This window comes from Heterocephalus glaber, unplaced genomic scaffold, assembly GCF_053883595.1.
Source record: "Heterocephalus glaber isolate CG9 unplaced genomic scaffold, H.glaber_assembly_v1.0 deba00001497, whole genome shotgun sequence".
Taxonomy (NCBI): Eukaryota; Metazoa; Chordata; class Mammalia; order Rodentia; family Bathyergidae; genus Heterocephalus; species Heterocephalus glaber.
In genome coordinates, this window is record NW_028258320.1 from 5,729,008 (window position 1) to 5,754,223 (window position 25,216).

Consider the following 25,216-nt stretch of genomic DNA (forward strand, 5'->3'; position numbering starts at 1 on the left):
TTTTAAAGACTAGGCCGGGGATTTAGCTCAGTGGTGCCACTGCCTGCCTTGTAAGCGCAAGGTCCTGAGTTTGATCCCCCGGTACCAAAAAAAAAAAGTTTTAAGGACTTACAGGTCAACTAAGTTTTACTGGTTTCTGGTTCTCATTTTCACTGGATTGCTAAATCCATAGTTCCAAGTACAAAGAAGGGTAAGAGAAGCACCTATCGGCATTTTAGATGGACACAGAGTCAGGTATTTCTTTGGTATTTTGGAATGATGCAGTGTAGGGGAGGTAGTAAACTGAATGGAAACCAGTAGACAATGCTTAAATCTGGTATCTGAGAATTTTTTAAACATTCCCTTTGTGATTGGCTCCCTCCCTTTGGCTCCTTTGCCTACTGCTACTCCACTCCTCTAAAGACCTATCCAATTTTACTCTGATTTTTACAATTTTATTCTTGATTCTTAAGGGAGCTAGAACCAAGACAGAAGATATTCTACTTGCTAGGGATTTGAAGGTATAGTAGAATGGGAAGGCCTAAAGCCCACAGTTTCAATATAAGTATCATGGCACAAAATGAGAGATGGAAATTGAACAGAGAATTTATTCAATGTTGAATAAGATATGGAGTGACAAGTCTAAAAAAATACACACCCATTATGTCATCTCATTTTGTCCTCTTCTACTGACTCAAAGACACAGATATATTCACTCATATATTCAACTCACCATTTCCTTGTAACTAAAATGGCAGGGCATTCTCCACAGCCATACCCACCTTCTGGAAGTCAGGCCCTAGAGGTTGCCTACTGGCCACAAGGACGCTCATCATTTCCATGGTCTCTGTGGCTTCTATCCTTGTCTTCCTGGAGCAGAAATGTCTGCAGCAGTCCTTCTTTTTGTAAATCTGCGGACTTCTGGAATTGCTCCTGAAAAGAAGGGAGAGTGATGAGAGAGAACCAGTAAAAATGTGATCATATTTCTTATGTAAATAGGCTATGGGAAAACTAAATGGAACCTTAGCAGGGACAGAGTAAGAGATGAAAAAGAAAGTAATACTTCAGTGTGGTTGATTATATCTTTTTGCTTTCTCCACATCCTCTACCTTTTATTCTCTGATTATGTAACTATGCCTCTATTTCAATCCTGCTCAATCACCTCTTTTAAACATACTCATTTCCCTTATTTTCTACAAAACTCCTTTCATGTCTGATTCCCCATGAATGGAAAGAACAGAATCATGTAAAGCTTTAAATCACTATAACTACATATAAATTATCTTATACCCTTTTGCATGCAACAAATTGATTAGCATTTGTGTTCCTAGATGAAAGTAAGCTTTGTGCAAACAAGTATCTTGATTCATATAATTTAATGACCAAGTACTTGAACATCAGTGGACATGCACAATCAGCTCAACAAAGGAGGCAAGAGGAAGAGGGAGGGAGAAGGAAAGAATGGTAGGAGATTCTTTAAGAAGTTACGTTGCCCAGCATGGGTGGGAGCAGAGGGGTTTAGAAGTCTTGAGAGAAAAAGTAGGACCTATTTGTAACTATGGAAAGTAGATGAGGGCTAGGATTTAGCTAAGTGGCACCATGCCTGCCTGGCAAGTGGAAGGTCCTGAGTTTCTCAGTACAAAAAAAAAAAAAGTAGACAAGTGTGAAAATAGGACACACCAAATAACAGCTCTAAAAAATTCTTTTAATACATAAAAGTATCCAGAAGAGAAAAAAAACTAGGCAATAATTCTGCAGCACCAGATAACCCTTACTGACATAAACATATTTTTATATGTGTACATGCATATTTTATGGATATAAAATATTTTTATATAAAATGCATTTTCATGGTCAGAAGGTAGAAACACAACAGAAAAGACAAAAAGTAAAAAAAAATCACTGCTCATTCTCACAAAATAAACTTTAAAACACTTTGTTTCCAGCCACAAATGAAACAGTTTTAGTCTTGATGAGATGACAAGAGGATGCTGGGCCATAAAATGGTGAATTATTCCTGCAGCCAAATCAGAGGGATTTAGGGTTTGGCTGACTTCAACATACTTATCTGGCTGGAAGAAGATAGGGAACCATCTGAGCATCAAAGCCCTCAAAGTCTTTGTTTTTGTGGTAACTCTACAGTCAGTCTGCCCTCCTTCCCATCCTTAGTTCCTCTTCTAGGAGCTGCAGGGGCAGTGTATATCCTTCCTAGGGTGGCATCCCTACTCCAGAATACTGCTGAAACAAGGGGGCCACTCACAGCCTTGATATACATATCCTACTACAGATGATGTTTTGTATGAAAGACCACAGGCAGTTGGCTTCTGGAGTGCTATGCAACCACAAACTACAATCAACAATTCAGTTTTTACTAACTTATAAATTGCTAAATATTAATGATCAGTTAAGAAAAACAGCTACTATTACCACACTGATTTTTGCAACAAATTTTTATTGCACACCTTATGTGCCAGGCAGCTGTGCACTGTGAATGATGAAGCAGCAGCAAGCAAAGACAAATGCCTGCTTTGGAAAGTTTATAATGCAGATGGGCTGGGACATGTATTATTCAAAGAAACACACACATGTAAAATTATGACCATGTTAAGTGCTGTAACACAAGCATCTATATATGAATTATCTTCCTCCAAGAGCATAATATGGGTTGAGGGCAGCTCAGGATGGTGGTAATTTTTTTTTTTTTTTAAAGCAGCAGATTCTCAGTGAAAGTTCAACTGCTTGAACTTTGTTTACCAATGAATACTGGTATTGTATACATAACTTTTAAAGCTAAAAAGTAAAACTTATAAACTCTAAGAAGAAATGTTCTTATAATCTCTATTTTCATGTGTCTGTGTTCTTACATAAATCACTGACTTTGCTTAGGATCTCATCCTGGACCTACCTAGTAAGTCTTGTTAAGGTGAGGAGAGGCCAAGTTTAGAGATTTAAAACAAAATGAAAAACAAACCACCTCCTTTAACTGTTACAGGCTATCTCATCTGAATCCTAACCTTTTAAAAACAGGACATAATGTTCCTATTGGATTCTTGTGTCCTGTATGTTTCCTAGCTATTCTTCTTCAGACCCTGAATCTGGAAATTTGATTAGAAAGTCATATTCTGGTATGCTCTACTATCAAAACATTACATAATTTATGGATTTTGATATCTGAGAAAAGAAGAAGCATGGGTAAGATGGGATTACTTTCCTGTATTACTGCAGTATTAGCAGAAAGAAAAATATTAAGAGCATTACATGCCTTGTGAATAGGAAAATGACAGTTTACAAGGCAGGAAGCCTCCATTCACAAAACCAAGGGAATTTTTAGAGGGTTATTTATACAAGTTAGGTCCATGTGGGTGTTTGCCCACATTTAACCGAAACTGATGTTCACTTGTGCTCAAATGAGGGGGCCAAATAAAAATTCATGATGTTTGCAGAAATTTAAAACAGTTTCAGTATTCATAAGCTACATGTAAAGATCAGGGCCCGTTCCTTGCATGTGCCTTGTGTCCAAGTTGAAACTTTATTCAGTACTGTGATGGGCGGGCATAAAAATACGCCCTACCTCTTGTGCCAGCTACTGGGTTAGAACCCCCCCCCCCGCCTTCTTTTCACAGGGTGAGCTTCTCTGGCTGAGCTCCAAAGCTAGATCCCACTGATTAACGGGTAGAAAGCAACATTTCCTGTCCAGACTAAGGAATCCTAAAAGCTGTCCCTCTGATCAAAGGGGCAGAAAGCAGCAACACTTTCTGCCCAGACTATGGAATCCTAAAAGCTCTCCCTCTTCTGGTTCAGAGCAGATATGAAGAATGCCATTCCTGCAACTCTTAGAAATGAGCCTTCTAAAACAGCTCCAGATTGGTAGACAACTTTGGTATAAATCCTGAAGCTACCCAGAAATTACTGTCATTACCAAAATTTTGGCTCTAAGTACTCCAGCCCCATCTACCTAAACTAGCTGTCTTTCCTGAAATGTGCCTGTCTTCCCTGATCGTCCCTCTCATATGGATCCCCTCCTAACTCTAGGTTAATTCCCTGAGGTTAAGACCTGCATATGATTAACTCCTCACTCTTTCCCTAACTCTATCTTTCCCCAAAGAGAAGTGGAACTTAATAAATTAACAGGCCTGAAAATCAGCACAAACTTTTTTGAGGCAAGGTCTTGCTATATAGTTCAGGCTGGCCTTATACTATGTAGCCCAGGCTAGCCTCAAACTCATGGCAATTCTCCTGCCTCAGCCTCCCTAGTGGTGGGACTATGGCTATGCACCACCATGCCTGGCCAAAGTAGTTTTTTGGTACTGGGGATCGAACTTGGGACCTTGCACTTGCGAGGCAGGTGCCGGAACCACTGAGCTAAATCCCTGGCCCTCAGCCAAACTAGTTTTTAACTCTTATGTCCCCCAAATTCCTACAGATAACATCCTAGGATAGGAAAAAATAACAGAAAACAAATTTCTCCAAAGCTCATGGGTTTAAGCTCTATTAAAAGACATCTTTTTAAGCCTGTGATTTCCAGATCAGAAAAGTGTGCTCAATTGTCTACAGCTGAAAAAGTCAGTCTAGAGATTACTCAGAGGATAGCTTGACCCTGAGTAATCACCCTCAGCTTGGTGCTGAGAAGATACTGACCCCTCATTTTAAAATAACCCTGTGACACAGTGAGATAAAGCAACTTGTCCAAAATTACAGCAAGGCAAATGATGGAGGCATATTTAATGACTAGTTCTCTCAAATTTGTATCCTTTCCACAACATGAAGAGGGGCCAGGATGACTTCTAAATTGACATTACTTAAGGCTCTAGAAAAATTAAGTAGCCTCCTGAAATTCAGCTTAAGGATTCTACAGCTCTGTACACATGGAAATAAGGGAAGAATAATTCTGAGAGGGTCGGGGATTTAGCTCAGTGGTTTCACCACCTGCTGTGCAAGCGCAACGACCTGAGTTTAATCCCCGGTACAAAAAAAAAAAAAAAAGAATAATTCTGAGAATAAGATTAGTAATATTATATATTACCTTTGAGGAATAGGTGGGAGAAAAGGACTCAGAAAACTATGTTGAGCCAGGTTACAAATTGCTGACAACAGGGATGGCAGAAGGAAACTGGGACAGAGGTTAGAATATCTGAGGACTGACTCCCTGATTCCTAAGAGAACCCTCAGCAAGAACCTGATTGCCCTCAGAAAAATCAGTGCCTAGAACAGCCTGAGCCAACAAAAGGGTATATAAGAGCTTCACAATAAGAAGACACCAATACCAGACCACCGAGGCCTCTGACCACCTATCTGGGAGCACAGGGGCATAGACTATCTAACCTAACCTTTTGGTAGGAAGGAAGTAACTCTGACAAGTGGGGAAAAACTCAAGGTGGGAACAAATAGGGCAGTAGGGGTTCATTATTTTAGTCTTCCTTTAAGTTCAAATGTGTGTGGTTTCAAAACAATCCAGAAAGAAACATGAGATTAATGCATTTATTCCATAAAATTAACACATTAAAAATAAAGTTAAACATGTTCAAGCCAACTTATAAATTCTTTAATCTTTTTAACAATGTACAACCCAAAACATCACACTGTGGTGGAAATAACTTGGGAAAGGGAGAGGTAGGTAGAGGAAGGGATACACATAGGTTGTGGAACAGATGAGTTCAATCTCAAGTTTCAGATCTTCTGCCTCTTCAGAAGAGAAATGGTTGCTAAACAATTTAATATAAAGTGTTACTGGAGTACAATGAGCAAATGTCATTTTAAAAATGAAAGTGATTCCCCCAAAACATATCTGCTCCTGGGATTAGGCCATGCATGAATAAACCTTACCGATTTGTTGTCTTCCAAAAGTGAGTCTGCCAGATTTTCTTCCATGTTTACTGAGGCCATTTCCAAATAGGTTTCTGGGCCAGCAGGACCATCTCAAACAACAGAGTAAGAAGGGAAGTATGGGACTTGACATGCCAATAAGGGAAGTAAATAAACAATAAACAAAAGGGCTACTCACGCTGCATTTCAAACAATGTTAAACCAGGCCCATCCAAATGAAAGCCTAGAGACAAACAATTCTTTCTTTATTAGTAGAAGCTTTCCATTTCAACAAGCTTTCTGGTGTTTCTCCCACAGATCAATCAATTGCCCAGGATATTTGGTAGGAATACCACACAGCACTTGGAGAAGTCAGTTGTTTCCCTCCTCCCCCACATTCCAGAAATGAGAGCATCAAAGCCAAAATACAATCAAAGCACACTATGTGGTGAGCAGGCAGACATCTGACTTTAATGACAAAGTAGGAGAAAATAATTTGGCCAAAAGATAAAAAAATTAACAGAAAATATTTTTTTACAGATACATACAGAAGTTATGATTGATTTGTCTGTATTTTAAGGGGAAAGGAAAAAAGGAAAGGAGGTACATATTTTAGCTTCCATAAATATTTACTGTTAAGATGTTGACTACATCTCATGATGTAGGTTCTAGATGAGATTGCCAACCAGTCCTAGATCATCTGGGCATCCAATTTCTAGAAGCCAATTTGGTTCATCCACAAGGAGCCCTGGGTGTTTAGTCATGAACATTGGATTCTGTTTGGTTCTGGAAGGGATCAACTGCAGCTTCATCAGCCATTTCCTGAAGGACCATATTGCCTCCAACTACTTGCTCCTCTGAAGGGGACCCTGAAACTGGGGGTTTGACGACATTCAAAGGGTTGTCACTGTCCTCATCTGCTTGAAAAACTGCTACCTCTTTGATGGAGGCATTCGGGATTTCTAGCTGTAGTGGTCCCATATCCAGGGAGCTACACTTAGGAGGGTCACCTGGATCAGAGAATGGAGAACACAGTTTCTCTTTCAGAATGCCAGATGTCCGTGTGACAAAGTCAACGAGATCTGGGAGGCATGGAGATGGCCCAATACCTGCAGGACTAAGTGTTTCTGATTCCGACCTGAGTGACTCTTGCTTCTGTAACTGGCAAGTTTCTTCTACTTCTTCATGTAGCCTTCCCCCTGACAAGAGGTCAAGGGCCTGATGTGTTCTCTCTAGGCTGCCCAAAGCAGAGTCAACTTTTTCTGTAGGAAGTCCAGTTTTCACAATGTTCGGAGAAGTGATCCTCCCACTTCTGGGATTAGAGGAATTGTGTTCACCCTGTGTTGCAAAGTTAAGCACCAGGGTTTTGGGAGAACCTAATGGAAACCCAGAAAAAGATGAGACTCCTTCAAAGTCGCTGCGGGTAGAGGAATTATATCCTGTAGGTGATACAGAATTTTCTTCACATGCTTTCTGAGACAGGGTAGTTGGGGGTCTATGTCCTAGGTCTACCCGAGTATCACAGATATCAACACGCGTATCTCCCAGATTCCCCAGGGCACCAAGATTCTTTACTTTTAAGTGTGTAGCTTCAAGGTCTGCTAAGGCCTTGCTTTCTATTGTTGCTGTTAATTCTGAATGAACATCTCGTAGCTTTACAGTTTCCACTTTAGTTTTCTCTGGGCTCTTGTTCTCATCCCAAATGGCCAGCTCATAGATCATTTTACCTTGAAAATCTTTTGATAATTCTCTTTGGAGTTTGAGACTTCTGTACCTAGAAGTTCTGGGAGCTAATTCTGCAGCTGAATTTTCTAGCCACTTTTCACTACCACCTGAAACTCCTTGCTCCCAGGGACTATCTGTTAAACATGCATCTGATCTTGATGGATACTGAAGAAACAATTCTGGGGTGGAAATTTTCCCAAGTTTATCTTGTGAGTGCTGGAGTAAAGACTTATCTTCCGATGGAAATGGATCTATTTTTGCCTTTGTAGAAGAGAGAGCCTGTGCACTCGATTCAATGATTACTTTACTTGGAGTTTCATGTCCTGTCATTAATTTCTTAGACTGTTCAGCTTCTTTGCCAATCATTAGCAACTCTGGCTGTTCTACTTCTCCCTCCCACATATATCTATTCCCATGGTTCAAATTAGAATCTTCTATGCTGTGGGGCCCAGTGTTGGCACTTGCTCCCTCTTTAACTGCTACCCTTCCTTTTAGTTCAATGTTGGTCTCTATGTCACTTTCTCCAAAATCTTTACAGCTGTGGAGCTCCTGGCTTTCCTTATATTGGTTACCAGAATCTACGAGGTGAACTTCTACCAATTTCTGAGACTCCTTAGTATGACAGTGTATACCTGACAGCTGAGGAGCCGGGTCTATACCAGGTGGCCCTGGCTCTCCCAGGTCAAGTTCAATTTGCCCCTTTGGAGCTAGATTCCTATCATCACTCTGGAAAGAGCTAGAAGTCCATGTTGCTGAAGTGTCCGTCTTTGGGGTAGTAGTTTTATACGGCCTGTTTTGGCACAACCTTGTCAGAGGCTGTAAGAAACTATAGCTACGGTCTCTGCTTTTCGGGTCTAGTTCCTTTACAACTGACTGTTTTCCTACAGACACCACAGTTTTTACAATGGCATTTTCATGGTTGCTGACTATAGAAGCAGTGACCAACCCTCTATCTTGAGGCAATTCCTTTTGGGATGCACTGCTCGTCAAGGGAGAAGTGGAAGAGGTATGTGAATTTTCAGTTTTAGAAAGGTGGCTATTTTCCCCATTGGCCAATGGCCCACTACTCAGCTTAGTCTCAGGGGTCCCCTTTCCACCACTACTATAGAATATGTCATACAGATCCTTAGCGTTGGCTGTGGCTAAGCACGAATTTCGCTTCTCCACCTTTTTGGCCTGTTCACTGAACACACTTGAGAGGGGTGGGGGAGGACGAACTAACATAGAGAACAGGGTCTGATCTCGGTCACTTTCACTCACCCCGGGTGCTGTCTCATCAGAAGGAATGGCAGCTGGCTGTGCTGAGGCCTTGAAAGCTACTGGCAACACTGGGTTCAGAATGTTAGGACCCAGGAAGCCAGAACTGAGAGTCTGAGATACAGCAGAGTTTGATTTTCCTGGAGCCAAGACAGCATTTGCTTGAGCAGGAGATGGAGCAGTGGGATGAAGTATAACTGGGGGTGGTGGAGGTGGAGGAGGTGGGGGTGGAGGTGGTGGCGGTGGAGGAGGAGGAGGAGGAGGTGGTGGTGGCAACATCTGCTCAGGTATATGGGATAGCTCATTCTTTTCAGCCAGCACTTTTTCTTCTGGAGACCCTTTTAGAATCACCTCCTCTCCTCCAAAAGCTTTGGAGATGATGTCTGGAGGCAAGAGAAGATCAGCTGAAGACTCCTTAACCACTGGCAGAGGTTTAGCAGTGGTTCCAGAGGACTTGATGGATAGAAAGGTGTTAAGAGGAGCAGGCTTGCTCACTGAAGCTGAACCTGATTTGCGGAGGACTGTGGATGGGATAGGCAGGTTGGGTCGAATTTTAGTTTGTGTTGAAGTTGTCACGACAGGCATCCAGGGGCTGGTATGTGCAACAACAGTTTTCCCAGACAGCTTGATTTTGATGGGCTTTACCTTCCCTGTTTCAGCTTTGCCATCTTCTTTGTCCTTACTGCTTTCCACAGTTTCTTCTTTAAGGATACTTGGGCCCACCACTGAACTCTTTTCCTCTTCTTTTTCTGGCTTCTTCCAGCTGAATTTCCCAAAAGATGATAATGTTGGTGATTCCTTCTTCACTTCTTTTAATTGGAGTTTGATGTTCATATTCCTTTTATTTTCAGCTTTTTCAGGGGTGTTCCAACTCTCAGAGACTTGGTCTTCTAATTCCATACAGAGCTTATCACCTTCCTTTGTTTCCTTCACAACCTTTGCCTTTTTTTCTTTCTCCTCATTTTGTTTCTCCCTAAGTTTGCGCTTTAGCTCACTTTGCCGTCGCCGTTCTGTCTCTAGGACCACAGCCAAGCCAGCCTGGCGGTCCAGATTCCGCCGTTCCTCGTACAATGGGTTTTCATCCACATATTTCTGGGAAGAGAAAAGATAAAAGGTTCAACAACTGGTCAAAATACTGTAAGAAAGGGCTGGGGATTTAGCTCAGTGGCACCGCGCCTGCCTCACAAGCGCAAGGTCGTGAGTTCAATCCCCAGTACCAAAAAAAAAACAACAAAAAAAAACTGTAAGAGAAAATCTTGGCTCCTGCCACTGTTAGAATTCACTTAGCAGAAATCCCTCGAATAATCCTTTCAAGTGATCTTTTCTCTGCTAGCTGTTCTGTTACCTCAGTTTCTCTCATCAGGATTGAGGAGAATCTCCTAGTGGGTATGTGAAATTTGAAGTATCAGTGACTATTTCTGACTCTGAAATTCTACAAAGTTAAAAGAATTACTACAGAAGGTGGTAAACTCCACAGGGTATTACAAAAACCAACCTTGTATTTCTCATTGTGTTGGTGACCCTTCACATGTTGCTCTCCAGAAATTGGATCCCCCAAAAATTCTTCACAGAGTTGGCAGTAAAATCCAGTGGTAGGAATCAGAAACTCAGAGCCTGAAAGAAATAGAAGTTAAGGAAATAAGTCTTTTCCACCAAGAGTGACAGTAACCAAAGGAAATCTCACCAACCCTTTGTAGGGTTGTACCTTACTCACTCCGGAGTCAGAAGAGGCATTTTGGATGAATTCCAAGGGCATAGTCCTCCCAGTCTAAGGCTTGAGTTCTCAACCTCTATTCCTTCTACCTCTTGGGAACACTAATTGGCTAAATAAGGCGTTTCCTTTGCCAGACCTATCTTTGTCACTGATTCTTCTCTAACTCTAGGTAGCATAAGGCATCTTGGGAGGTTTAAAACAGCCAAAACAGTCCCTTTTTTTTTTTTTTGTACTGGGGATCAAACTTGGGACCTTGCACTTGCGAGGCAGGTGCTGGAACCACTGAGCTAAATGAGCTAAATCCCAGGCCCTGCTCACTAGTATTTGTATGAGGATCTCTCATGTTAGTATTAATTACTCAGGAATCTATCTTATACAGAGCTAAACCATGTGGTAGCCATCACTGATTACTTTGTGAAGGTAAGAAAGTGAAAAGTTTAAAAACGAACTTTTTACTTCTCAACTTACCCCTTAACTCCTCAAAATACGTTATAGTTCTTAGTTGAAAAGGTAGTTAAATTACTACACCTTTTATGGTCCTTTATACCTGGACTTGAAATCAGTAAGATTTTAGGGCATAAGCTAATGACAAAGACAGCTGTTCTGCTCTATTTTAAGTGGTACTTATATATTGAATATCTATTAGATTTCTAGCCATATGGGTAGAGATCATTCTTTTTCTACCTTTAGGACTTAATACATGTATACATCAAAGCCATTCTTACAGCTTTGTTAAAAGTTTAAAAGGAACAGGTATGACTAGGCTATGGTACTTCCTAGCACCTTAGTATAGGGACATCTCTTCCTTAAATGAATGTAAGGAAACCATAACAGAGTTAGAGAGGAAACATACCTTTTGCAGGAACAGTTATCTTGTCAGTGCGCTTTATGACATCTTGCTTGGCCTCACTCTGGGTCTTTGAAGCCCAAGGTCTGTGGTAGGGATCCAGTGTCTATTTGCAAGAGGCAGAGGTGCTCATACAACAGTACTAAAAACTCAATGACCCATTTTTCTCTTTTTTCCCCCCATATATAAGATCAGGGAAGCAGAAGCCCCTAGCTACCCACCCCCTACCCATTCCCTCTGCCAACTGTTTAAATGGAAATCACCTGTGGAAAAGGTAAACACATGTTAGAGCAAGTACTAGAAACAGATAAAATGAAACCAAAAAAATCAGACATGTAAAGAATCAAAAGAGGCAGAGGCCTCACTTACACTTGTCCTGATGGTTAGTTCTAGGCGGGTCCCCGGGACTGAGCCCTAGGGACAGTCTCCTTTGTTGATTATCTCTTGGCTCTTCAGATTGAGAATGTTTCATCTTCCAGCTTTGTAATACAGATGGGCACATAGAATTTGGAAGGTAATGAGGGTGATAGTGCAAACAACAGAGGGCAAGATACCTACCTGTATGTGCTTCTTATTGTGCATGTGGGTGAAGAAGTCAAACATGGTCCCACAGATGGTATTGCAGTCTTTGCACCAGTGGTTACTAGCATCATAATACTCGTAACTAGCAAGAGGCTGATCAGACTGCTTAGCAGGCGGCTGGGGGCTTTCAGCAGGCTTAGGGCTCTTAATATGGGACTTCTCATGGTTTACTTTTGATTCCTAGAGGGGAAAAACCTGCACTTACAAAGGAATTCAAGACAATCCACATTTCTTTTCTGTCAGGAAAAAGTGGCCATAATAATAGGAATATGGCTATAGGACCATATTTCCAATGCCTAAAGAACCATATAAGCTGGGAAGAACCAAGGCTCCAAGCCTTAATGAGAACCAATTAGACTTCATTTTCTCATATCATGGAGAAAAAATCATAATGGTAATATAGTTGCTTATACATCCTAAATATCTCTAGAATACCACTCAAGATTGTGAACTGGCTGCCTCTGAAGAGAGTATCTAAGAACAGAGTAAGTAGGACTCTTTTTATTGTATAACCTGTGGTAAATGCTGAATTGTTACCTATGCAAACAAATATGATGTTTGAATATTAAAATTATAATGTTAACTAAAGAAAGAAGAAAAATCAAAATCCAAAGGTAATTGATAATTTAGGGTAAATGAAGAAAACTGTTGATAGTGAACTCAAACATCACATGTATTCTGATATGGAAAACTGGACAGTGGTGCTGGTTAATGATAGTGTGTGAGGGCTGGGGATTTAGCTCAGTGGTTCCGTTGCCTGCATTGCAAGCGGAAGGACTGGAATTCAATCCCTGGTACTAAAAAAAAAAAAAGTTAGTGTGTGAGGTACAGAAAAAAGGTAATTTTGTCACACAGAAAAAATAAGTATGCATGGGGCTTTACAGCAGAAAAGAAAAGGAAACTAGGCATCTGGACTACTGGCTGATCAGTGAAGATAAGAGACATTTAAAGGGAAAAATAGATACTTAACAGAGTCACTAAAGAGATCACACTCAGAAGGAAGGAAATCAGAGTTTCTCCACTGCTGATGGGAATATTAACTGGCACCATCTTCTGGAAGGCAATCTAGGAATATGTATTCTATACCTCAAAAATTCTGGATACTCTGACCCAGCAATTCCATTCCCTGACATTTAGCCTAAGAAAATTACTATGTCAAGCAAAGGTGATTTGATTGGTCAGCTAAATTTTGCTATCTATGTAGGAAAAAAACATAAAACAAGGTCATTAAAAGTTAATATTGGGCCGGGGATTTAGCTCAGTGGTTCCGGCGCCTGCCTCGAAAGAGCAAGGTCCTATTTATAGCTAAATGGATGCACATTGAGGCAATACTCTCAAGTGAAATAAATAGGACACAGATGTGTAAATACCGAATAGTTTCTCTGGTGTGAGAAACTGAAAGTGTAAATAAGGACTAAATGTATAATAGGTCATGTGAAATAGGAAGAAAAGGGGAAAAGGGGAAGGAAGTGGGAGGGCTAAGGGAAAGGATAGAAGGGAATGGGATTAATATGAGAAAATGGAAAAATAGGAACAAAATTTTTGTAAATAGGGAGGGCTGGAGGGGTTGAAGGGAGGGCTGGGCAAGGGTGAAAAACAAGAAGCAAGAGAGACTATGTAAAGGTGCAAATTTCCAATGATGAATGTCATTATATTGTATACCTAAAATGTACCAATTATTAGAATGAATAATCAATAATGTAAAATAGGAAGAAAAGGCCCAAAGGGGTAGGGGTAGTGGGAGGCACAAGGGAAAGGAAAGAAGGGAAAGGAAAAAATGATGAGAAATGGAAATAAAGTCTTTGTAAATAGGGAAGGTGGAGGACATGAAGGGAGGGCTAGGAATGGGGAAAAAATAAGAACCAAGATGCATTATATAAAGGTACAATTCCCAATGAGAAATGTAATTGTGTTGTATACCTACAATGTACCAATAAAAGAATTTAATACAAAAAAAAAAAAGAAAGAAAGAGCAAGGTCCTGAGTTCGATCCCTGGTACCAAAAAAAAAAACCAAACAAACAAACAAGTTAATATTAAAGGGCTGGAGTTGTAGCTCAATAGCAGAGCACTTGCCTAGCATACACAAGGCACTGGGTTCAATCCCTAGTACTGAAACACAGAAAAAAAAAGTATAGAAGCCTGTTCACTGACATGGAAATTTGTTCATGATATACTAAGAAAAGTAACAAAATACATATGAATAAACAATAAAGATATGTAAAAAGATATAGAAGGTGAAAAGTTACTTTATCCAAAAGATCTTCTCCAACAACTTTGTAACCCTCTTCTTAGACTCTCTCTATATAGTTCAGGTTGGCCTTTAACTCACCACGTAGCCCAGGTTGGCCTCAAACTCGAGGTGATCCTCCTGCCTCAGCCTCCCAAGTGCTGGGATTATAGGCATGCACCACCATGCTCGGCTCCTTTTAGGCATTTTTCATTACCTAATATCCCCTTGTATATTTATTATGTCTTCTATTTCATGAAAACATAGTCTATACTGTTTCCTGCCATACTTCCCATATGTAGAATAGTACCTGACACTTTCTTGGTGATCAATAATTATTTGTTAAATGAATTAATGAACAAAAGAATATATAAAATGATATACATCAAGATATAACAGGGCCAGGGGTTTAGCTCAGTGGTGCCGCCACCTGCCTTGTAAGCACAAGATTCCAAGTTCGATCTCCAGTACCAAAAAAAGAAAAGATATAACAGTTATCTCTAAGTTGATGCAACTACGGGCTTGTGTATGTGCAAAGTTTTCTGAATTGAACAGAAAGAGAAAATATCAAACCCAACTACATATTAAACAAAAAAAAGCAAGGCCTAGGGGTATAGCTCAGCGGTACAGCACGTGCTTACATGTAGCACATCCTAGGTTCAATTCCTGGGAGAGAGAGGGGGAGGGAGGGGGAGGGAGGGGGAGGGAGGGGAGGGAGGGGAGGGAGGGGAGGGAGGGGAGGGAGGGGAGGGAGAGGAGGGAGGAGAGGGAGGAGAGAGAGATATAAAGAAAAAAGAAAAACCTAGGACAGGTAAGAAGTTCACAGGCTCAACATTCTGTCTTACTGAGCTGAAAACTGAATTCTAACCTATCCCAACAGTAGCTTTAGAGAATGTAAAGACTTAGCCATGTCAAGACAACATATCATCACAGTATTAGTATACAAGTAGAAGCCCACTGTACAAAAGGTATAACTGAAAACTATGGTGAATGTTTAAATTTTTTAAAATTATGATAGTAGCTGGGCGTGGTGGCACACGCCTGTAATCCCAGCACTGGGGAGGCTGAGGGAGGAAGACTGCTGCAAGTTTCAGGCCAGTCTAGGCTATATAGTGAGTCTCAAAAAAAAAAAAAAAAAAGGGAGGGGCCAGGGATTTAGCTCAGTGATTCCACCTCCTGCCTCGCCAAGTGCAAGGTCCCGAGTTCGATCTCTGGTATCAAAAAAAAAAATGGGGCCGGGGATGTAGCTCAGTGGTGTCACACCTGCCTGGCAAGCAACCGCAAGGTCCTGAGTTCAATCCCTGGTTCCGCCAAAAAAAAAAAAAAGAAAAAAATTCATTTGTCCTTTGCTGCTTGCTACCTTCTGCCTGCCATAAGCTGTTTGTCTTCTGCAATGCCCCTCTGCCATGACACCCTGCCTTGGAACCAGCCAACTATGCACAGAAACCACTACAAACTGTAAGCTATAATAACCTTTCCTCCTTAAAAAAAAAAAAAATGACACTAAAGGATATACTGCCATTAGTCCGCTCATAATACTTCCCTTTACTTCAAACACTTATCCCATCATTCTTACCACTTTCTGAAGCAGCTCTGGAAGTCCTCTTTCCTGAGTGTCTCTAGTTGCACTGTCGTGGTTGCCTTGATGTCCTGAATTGATTTAAAATGTTTATTTCATGGTCATTTTGACTTTGAGGAAGAGGTAGAAGTCACAGTGCCAGATCCAGTGAATAAGGTGCATGAGAACACACCCTCATGTTTTTTGTTTTTGTTTTTTGGTACTGGGGATTGAACTCGGGACCTTGTGCTTGTGAGGCAGGTGCCAGAACCACTGAGCTAAATCCCCAGCCCCACCACCATAATGTTTTTATGAGCCAGCTTTTCACTGGTAGCACTCGGCGGCAGTACTTTTGATCTTTAGATCACATCTTGTAAAGATACTCACAAAAGGACTTCACTAGTGCTTCAGAAAGTGGCAAGAATTATGGGATAAGTGTTTTGAAGTTAAGGGGAGCATTCTGGGGAGGGAGGTAATGGAAATGTGTCAATGTGTTTACTGTTCTACTTTTTTAAAAAATTTAAACATTCACAGTGTATTCTGATCACACCTTGTAAGTTAACTAAAAAAGGCCAGAACGTTTAAGCTCTTCTCCCAACAAAGGTCCTGGACTCAAGATCTAGGTTTAAAGCTGGGGATTTAGCTTAGTGGTTCCACCGTGTGCCTCGCAAGTGCAAGGACCCAAGTTTGATCCCCGGTACCAAAAAAAAAAAAGGTCTAAGTATAAAGAGACTAGAGTCTATCTGCTTGAGAGAACTCTCCAAGAAGACAGAAATTAGAGCAAGGTTGATAATACAGGACATGCTCTTCCTTATCCCTCAACATTAACGGAGCACCTACCATGTGCCTAACATACTGGATGATGTTTGAAAACAGAAAGATAAATCAGTTGTGTTTCTTCATCTTCAAGAATCTTTCATTTAGTGGAGGAAACAGATATGAGAATAATTTTTAAATAAGATAGAATGAAATAAATCTTATAAACAAGAAATTTATTAATGGGAATGCTAAAGAAAGGCTGACTAAATCTGGACAGAATTCTGACAATTCTTCATGTCGGAAGGATTATTCATCAAGTTGATCCTCAATGGATGAGTAGGGTTCCAAGAAAGATTAATCTTGGCTTTATTAATGTAAAATCAGAGAGGTTTAACAGCATATTGCACATCTGGAAAACTGTGAGCATTGTGAGGTGGTAAGAGTGTAAGATGTAGTGTAATATTTTGTGAATACTACTCATTACTACATGCCAGGCACTTAGCTATATACTGGGGACTACACTGGAGAACGTGACAGATTTAGGTCCTGATCTCTCGAATGTTAAAATCTAATTGGGAGAACACATGTAATTATATAATTATAACTGTCATAAATTCAAAAGGGGAAAATTATAAGGTATTACAAGCAAATATAGTAGTCTGACAAATCAGGGAGGGGAGTCAAAGTAATTTAAGTTGTGATCTGAAGAATAACTATGAATTAGAGGAGAGAATAAGGAAAGAGTTGGGCTTGCATGGTAAAGAAAGGGAAGATGTAAAGGCACTAGAGTGAATGATATGTTTGAAGAAGAAAAAGGCCAGTAAATTACAGTAACCAAGGACAAAGAGGCATGCAGTGAGACTGAACAGGTAGGTCAGGGAGTATTACAATCACTGGCTGTATGTGAAGAAAGGACTAAGAATGTTGCAGTACAAGCAAGAACTGAAGTGGATGGAAATGGAGATGGTAAGGTGAATGCAATTGAGATTTATTTTGAAAACAGAGCTATAGAATTTGTAATTGACTGGGAATAAGGTAATCAGGAAGAGGAAAGTACTAAGAATGCTCTTGAAGTTACTGGCCTGAAAACTGTTGGATACCCAGACATTGTGGCAGAGGCTTACAATTCTAAGCTACTCAGGAGGTTCAGGAAGGAGAATCATTAGTTTGAGGCCAACCTTGGCAATTTATTGAGACCCTGTGAAAAAATAAGAATAGGCCTGGGGATTTAGCTCAGTGCACCATGCCTGTCTCGCAAGTGCAAGGTTGTGGGTTTAATCCCCAGTACCAAAAAAAAAAAATTAAAAAAAAAATATATATCTCAGTGGGAGAGTATTTGTCTAGCATGCATGAGTCCTTGTTCAAACCCTAGTACAGGAAGGAAGGAAAGAAGAAAGGAAGGTAGGAAGGTAGGAAGGTGGGCAGGAAGGCAGGAAGGTGACCGGGGAAGCTACTGGATAGTGGTGCTGTTCATTAAGAATGCATAACACCAGAGAGTGGGCTGTTACACACTCACAAGGATCATTTCAGCTCAAACATAAAACTGGAAGTTGTCACATAGTATTTCCAAATAAAACTAGATGAAATGGCTTAAGGAGAAAGTAGGATTCTGAAGAACTGGGCTAGGAATGAGCCCTGACAAACTCAAATATTTAAAGAACATGTACAGAAAGACAGGCAGTAAAGGAGACCAAGTTGCAGTAGTCAGAGGTAAAGAAGGATGAGAGAAGATAAAATAAGAAAGCATTTGAAGAACAAAGTACTTTCCTGTGTTAAATGCTGCTGACTGGAGAGGTGAAATGTAGCCACTGGTTTTAGCAATACAGTGGTACACATGAACATGATTGCTAAATATAAACCTCCCCAAATGGCATATACTGTATAAACTGTGAATACACTGGATGGGAGTAGGTTAAGGAATAAATTCTATAACAAGAACATGGAAGGCCTTGAATACTAAGGATTTTAGATTCTATTTTGTGGGCAACAGGGAACTGCTAAAATTCTAAAAGAGAGTACCATGATTTGATCTATGCTTTAAGAAAATATAAATATTATGAACTGTAAATATATACAAAAAAAGGAACAAGATCAAGAGATGGATGGAGCAGAGGGAGGGAAGGGAAAAGAGATGAAAAAAAGGAATTAAGATGTATTATATACATGTACCAATTCCCTACAAGGAAGGTACACATTATGTACTACATATGTATTAACAACAAAAAAAAGAATGAACTGAAGGCCTATACATGGTAAATATAAAACTTAAATTCCTCAGGACACAAATCATCATCTTGTGCTAGAAAATATAAAAGTCAAAAATACCAAAAAAAAAAAAAAAAAAAAGAATGAACTAAAAAAAAGAATATAACTCTAAGAAGAGTTAAGAATACTTTCTAAAATGAAGCCAAGAAAATGCTGCAAAGCTTCTAGAGGAGTTCGTGGAAAGAAAGATATAAGCCGAGTTATTACCTTATTGCTAGAAGAGTTTGAGGAAGCCAATACTTTCTCTGGGCTCTTAGATTTTTCTGCTTTCCCAGGCTTCTCAGCAGGCTCTTTACTGTCATTTGAAGATTTCTGCGATTTATCAAAGATATTAATTCCCAAAATCTGAGCCACTTTGTCAAGTTCAGATTGCTTCTTTTCTGCCTCTTCTGCTTCCTGCCGTAGCTCTGCAATGTCCTTCATTATGTTATCCTGCAGCCGACTCACCTCCACCAGGAGTGGGTCTTTGTGACCATCCTTCTCCCTTCGCTTCTTGCGTAACATCTCCCCTGAATAGTCAAATGCCAACAAAAAAGTGGGGGAAATAGTGAGTCATTTTTCATTTAAAGTAATGACCTGTCAGAGCTTTATGGTTACAAAATCATTTTCCACAAGTTTCTAAGGGCAAATGAGACTCTCCTTCCATCTCATATGAAGGGGCAGGATAGGTGATTGATCACATTATCCTTTCTGTAGTCACGGTGACTGCTAAGGATGTATAAATAAGCTTCAGGGTTCTACCAACTCTCCAAATAGTACATACACATCTGCGTGCATGGTCCCCTAAAAAGAGTAATAAATACTGTAACTATGAATATAACAGCTGTCCTCTCTTCAGAGAGCCAAATAATTATTCAGAGGGTAAAAAAAATTAAAGTCACATATTTTATCTGATTTAAGGACACTACCAACTCCCACAGTGAGTTTTAGGTTTTGCCTCAGGCTCACCTATTGTTATCCCCTATTCTAAACTGCAGATCCTCATAGACTGATCTTAGCAGGATAAATGAAAGTTTCTTAACCCTAAACAATCCAAGCCCAGACAAAAGCAATTATATCTTCTACTGTTATTTCATTCTATCAATAAGCTGCAATATGCAGAGGCCTTGTGATATTCTTTTTTCACTGTGTATATCAATTCCCAAAAGCATAGATGAAGAAATAGAATAAAAAGTAAGGCATTACAAGGGCCAAGGATTTAGCTCAGTGACGCCAAGCCTACCTCACAAGCGGAAGGTCCTGAGTACAATTCCTGGTATGGGGGGTGGGGTGGGATAAGGCATTACAGAACATTGTGGAGCAAAAAGTAAGGATGTGCTCAAAAGAAGATGAGGGACTACTGTAAGGACATGGAGCCAGCTCATGGGGGTCCCACCAGTTAAATCTGAGACACTCTGATCATGAAAATAAATGATAATGAAACATTATAACCTGCTACTATTGAGTGAAGAATCCATGAATTCACACTGATATGAATGAGCAAACACATACAGGCTGGGAAGTTCCTTCTTATGACAGAAGCCAGACAATAAAAGTACAATGATGAAATTGGAAAATCATTATTTAATAATCATAATAATTGATTTGGGCAAGAATTATTAATGGATGTTTAACTAGTGAATGGAAATCTAACCTTAAAGTATCTTCTTTATAAGATATTTATTAATTTAAAAGGATAAAATAGTAATTTATGGTGGGAAAACCTGGCAGACACCACCTTAACCAAACGATCAAAGTTAATATCATCAGTAATGGAATAAATCAACATATGGTATAAACTTATCATTGCTTCTGTAATATTCCTGCCAAAAGTGAATACCCAAATTTAATCATAAGGAAACATTAGACAAACCAAAATTAAGAGATATGCTACAAAATATGTGACCTCTTCTAAAACGTCTTGTTACAAAACACAAACTCAGGAATTACTAAAAGATAGAAGACTAAGGGCAAGGGATTTAGCTCAGTGAGTTTTCCATCACCTGCCTCGCAACCACAAGGACCCAAGTTCGATCCCCGGTACCACAAAATAAATAAATAAATAAATAAATAAAAGAATATAGCAACGAATGTGATGAATAAGGTGTTTCTTTTGCTGTAAAGAGCATTACTGAGAGCCTGGCATGGTGGCACATGCCTGTAATCACAGCATTCTGGGAGGCTGAGACAGGAGGATTCAAAGTTTGAGGCCAGCCTGGACAACTTAAGACTTAGCAAGACCCTACTTCAAAACAAAAAATAAAAAAGGGCCAGGGATGTAGCTCAGTGCAAAGGCTGTGGGTTCAATATCCAGCAACACATACACACATAATACATACATGCATGCATACACGCACGCACACACACAACTTATTGAGACAACTGGTAAAATACAAGTAAGACTGGTGAACTAGATAATAGTACCATTTTGCTGTTAATTTCCTAATTTTGATTAGTACACTATGGTTATGCATATAAATTCTTTATTGTTAGGAAATATACACTTAAGTACTTACTGGTAAAGGTGGGCCATATCTACAACTTACTATAAACAGAGTTCAGAAAAAAATCACACACATACACATGGACTGAGATAAAGAAATAAAAGAATAGAGCAGGGCAACCCACTGGGGATCCCTCCTATCTCTCAGGAGCTATTCTTATTCCCCAATAAATTTTCCTACTCTTAAAAAAAAAAAAAGAGGGCCGGGGATTTAGCTCAGTGGTTCTGCCCGCTGCCTCACAAGCATAAGGATCTGAGTTTGATCCCCGGTACCAAACAAAAAAACAAACAAAAGAATAGCGCAAATGTAATAAGATGTTAATAATCTGGGAGAACAGTGGCTTCTTTTTTGTGGTCGAAGAGACTGAACCCATGGTCTTGGCCTCATGCATGCAAGATAAGCACTCTATTGCAAAGGTACATTCTCCACTCTGTTATAATTTTTTTTAGAAGAGGCTTTGGGTCACCGAACCTGCCTGAGAATACCAACACCTCCCCTGTTCAAGTCACTACAAAAAAGGCACTCATGCACAGGAGTTGTTTGATTTGTTTGATACCTTGTTGTTTATGCAGTCGCTCCAATTCAGTCCTAAGATAGTACATTTTCTTCTGGCGGGCTTCCCGATCACTCTTCAGTTTTTCCCTCTCTTCAATAACCTACAGAGAACAAAATGGTAAGAGAGTCCCTCAGCCTCCAACATTCTCTTTTTTCTACTGCTCTCTTCCAGAAGCCCACATGCTAGGTATCTTAATCCAAGGATCAAATGCCTGCACAGTGAGGCACTGTTTGTTTGGGGTTTTTTTCCATAGTATCTATTATAAATTTTGGCCTCTATTTACACTTCGCATTTCTCACACCAGAGAAACCATATGATATTTTGAATGTGTGTGTCTCATTTATTTCACTTGAGTATGGTCTCAAGGTATGTGAGGCACTGATTTTGTAGTCAAAAATGCTATTTCAGGGTCGGGGATTTAGCTCAATGGTTTCACCTCCTGCTGCACAAGCACAAGGACCCAAGTTTGATCCCTGGTACCAAAAAAAAAAATGCTATTTCAGTCTGATCCAGATTCCAGAATAAAATTATTCTTCTTTTCAGAGCTATACTACCCAGAAAGCAGTATTCTTATGCAGCAATCACCTAAAACCACTGACAACAACTACTGAACAATGGTTCTGAGCCAAAGGGAGCCATGGAGAAAGAAATTATGTGGCATGGATGAGGCACTGTATTACTGTATTAGTCACATTACATATTTCATGCTATTTAATCCTCACATTTTCTCTGTATTATAGTAAGAAAACTCAGCTGATGTAAAGTTAACTTACCCAGTCAGTAAGAGATTTAAAATACAGGTATATTTGCCCTAAAGCTCATGATCTTTAAACTGTATTATTACCACCTAATAGAAAAAATACATATGGCTTGTCTCTGATAGGCCAATAGAAAAAAAGTCTATGCATTATCAGCCCTGACTTAAGTGTTAGTCTCTTAGAGGGAAAGTGATGAGAGAGTACTCAGTCTTCAAATACTGTCTCTGAAGTCTGAAGTGTTGCCTTTATTGAACCTTTTCCAAATAACACTTCAATAAAACTAAAGCCTGAAGTTCAGGGTATCTGAGTATAACAGAAAATTAAGAGGAAAAATAAAAAAAGAAAATTAAGAGGATTAGCTAATTTTTTTTTAATCTGGAAAAAAATGAGACTATGGGAGACTTTAAGGCTCTTAGCTCCCACCCTCAGTGTTCTCTAAGGCCATCAACATGGATAGAGAAATAAATATGAAAAATCTAGCAATCAGAATGGGACTTACGGGCAGACTCTACTTAGCAGTAGGGACAAAACACATGAGAAGATTAAGGGGCTATTTACATTACATACTTAGGGCAATAACTGCAACCTCCAAAGGACTTAAGAGTAGAAGGCTCTTACAAATGTTCAGCCCCCTCTAAAAGACAAATTTCTGTTAAAATAAACTCAGGCACAAGAGTCCGAAGCGAATATCTACCTTCTGCTTCTGGGAGGCGCGGTTCTTTTCATCAGAGATCTTCTCTGGGTTGTATCTTATGAGTGGTGGGATGGACACCTGGACAGGCACTTGGGCAGTAGGAACTGAGTCTGGCACTGGCTCCTCCTGTTTGGGCTTGTCAGGAGTCACAGTGGGGATCACACGGAGGTTGGGACGGCTCCGAGAAGCCTGTTTGGTTAGTGGCATTATTCTGTGTAGCTCAGGAAGAAGGGGGCTTGCTGGCTGAGATGCAGGGTACATGGGCCATCTTGCAGCTGCATAGGCCATGTAGGACCTATAGGCATCAAATGAGGCAGCAGGGATGGCAGGTCCCTGATAGTTTGGAGGTATCCGAGCGGCAGCAAACTGAGAGGGCTGTGGCACATGAAACTGAGATAATGAAGCAGAGTGGGGAAGCCTAATCGGGGTAGATGGTGCAGAGGGCAATACGCACCTGACTGCAACAGCTGACTGAAACCCACTACCAACCACCTTGGGTCCTGAAACATGACTCACTGGATGGTCAGATTTTAGGAAGGGAGGGCTGTGTTTTGTGAGCAAGTAAGGATCCACTGGGGAGGCTGGGTGTGGACGGGACCCCTCTGGAGAGTGGGCACTGCCATGGTGTACATCTCTGTCATCCAGCCTGTGGGGATCTGAGGAGCACTGATCAACTGAGAAACAGTGGTCAACAGAAGAGCAACGGTCTGCTGAAAAGTGTCGGTCAACAGAGGAACGGCGATCAGCTGTGGAGCGTGATGATGGCTTCTTGCCATGAAGTCGCTCCTGTGTACGCACAGCCAGCTGACTAATCTCTGCTACTCCAATATCCAGCCCTATGGTCTTTAGCAAGTCATGAATCTTGGCATATTCAGGACTGGTCTCTTCTAGGGATTCCAGCTTTATAGCTGGAGATGAAGAGGGCAGGGAGCTTGCCTTCTGCCTCATAACTTCAGTCTCAGAACTCCCAGGGGGCTTTGGTGGTGACTCTGCCTTAAAGTCCTCTTCTTCATCACCATAGAGAAATTTCTCCTCATCCTCAATGTCAGGGAAGCTTCGGCGCCTTTTCTCCTGTGTGCTGGTAGAATCTGCCAACATGCTCAGAATTCGGGAAAACCCACTTCCATCCTGGCTAGCTCTCTCATGGGGCAGTAAGAAGTCTGTGTGTCCCTCAGCCTTCAAATCCAGTTTTTCTTTGTGGCACAGAAAGCTTCCAAATTTTTCTCTGAGAGGACTGTTGTCTTTGGGCACCCCAGGGAGGGGACCCCATTGGTAGAGGTTGCCCTGAGGTTCCTTCAGGGCAGCCTCCACTGTTGTCCCCTTGTCTTCAATCTCTGTAGCAAAAGCTGCAATAGCACCACTCAGCGGAAGAGATGAGTGTCCAGAGTACCCTGGGTGATCCTGGCTGGTGCTGGTGCTGCTGGAAAAACTGCCAAGCTGCAAAGGCAAACATAATTGATTTAACCTCTTGCAGAATCTCAGGATATTAGTAGCTGAGATAAATACTTTAAAGCTTTGTTCTTTCTCAGTCAATAGGGGAGACATAAGTCTAAAGGACATGTTTTTAGCCAAGTTTGAGATATGGGTCCCCATCTCTCCAGATGTCTCTGCTCCAACAAGAAAATGAGGCAGACTTCATGGAATTCCCACTTTCACCCTTTCTAAAAGACTTTTTCAAAGAATGTGATTTCAAAAGGATTTTAGAGATCCCACAGCTTTTCATTTCTATGGCTCTCCAAAAGAAAAAACATACAAGTGGTGCTGCTTTGAAGTGACAACAGTAAGTCTGGAATTTTAACCAACCAGGCACCACTTGCTTCAGTCACTTCTTTTGACCCCTATAGCTAGACTAGTGGTCTTGCCTGATCATCTTTTCATAACAAAGGAAAAAATAGCAAGGCTTAGAATGATGAGGTGACATCTAAAAATCATGCACCAAGCTGGTGGCACCAGTGGGTCCAAAATTAGAATTACTTGGTTTCTGGTCTACTGTCCTACAACTTATACA

The 25,216-nt window shown here is 40.5% G+C and overlaps 1 protein-coding gene across 9 annotated transcripts in view; it reads right to left on the minus strand.

Moving 5' to 3' along the window:
* Positions 1 to 25,216, minus strand: part of Znf318 (zinc finger protein 318) — a 40,384-nt gene that overhangs the window by 1,647 nt on the left and 13,521 nt on the right. For 2 of the 9 annotated variants that reach the window (XM_013072911.3, XM_087184584.1), the window contains 7 exons: positions 23,209 to 24,645; positions 21,757 to 21,856; positions 18,925 to 19,226; positions 11,883 to 12,086; positions 11,331 to 11,430; positions 10,259 to 10,377; positions 5,444 to 9,855 (listed from right to left, as the gene is read on the minus strand). In XM_013072911.3, coding sequence (XP_012928365.2) covers positions 6,538 to 9,855; positions 10,259 to 10,377; positions 11,331 to 11,430; positions 11,883 to 12,086; positions 18,925 to 19,226; positions 21,757 to 21,856; positions 23,209 to 24,645 — 5,580 coding nt within the window. In that variant the 3' untranslated portion in view covers positions 5,444 to 6,537. Of the gene's footprint in view, positions 1 to 567; positions 913 to 5,443; positions 9,856 to 10,258; positions 10,378 to 11,330; positions 11,431 to 11,693; positions 12,087 to 15,711; positions 15,786 to 18,924; positions 19,227 to 21,756; positions 21,857 to 23,208; positions 24,646 to 25,216 lie in introns of those variants that run through there. The other 7 variants (XM_013072910.3, XM_013072909.3, XR_002395654.2 and 4 more) reach the window with 7 other exon arrangements.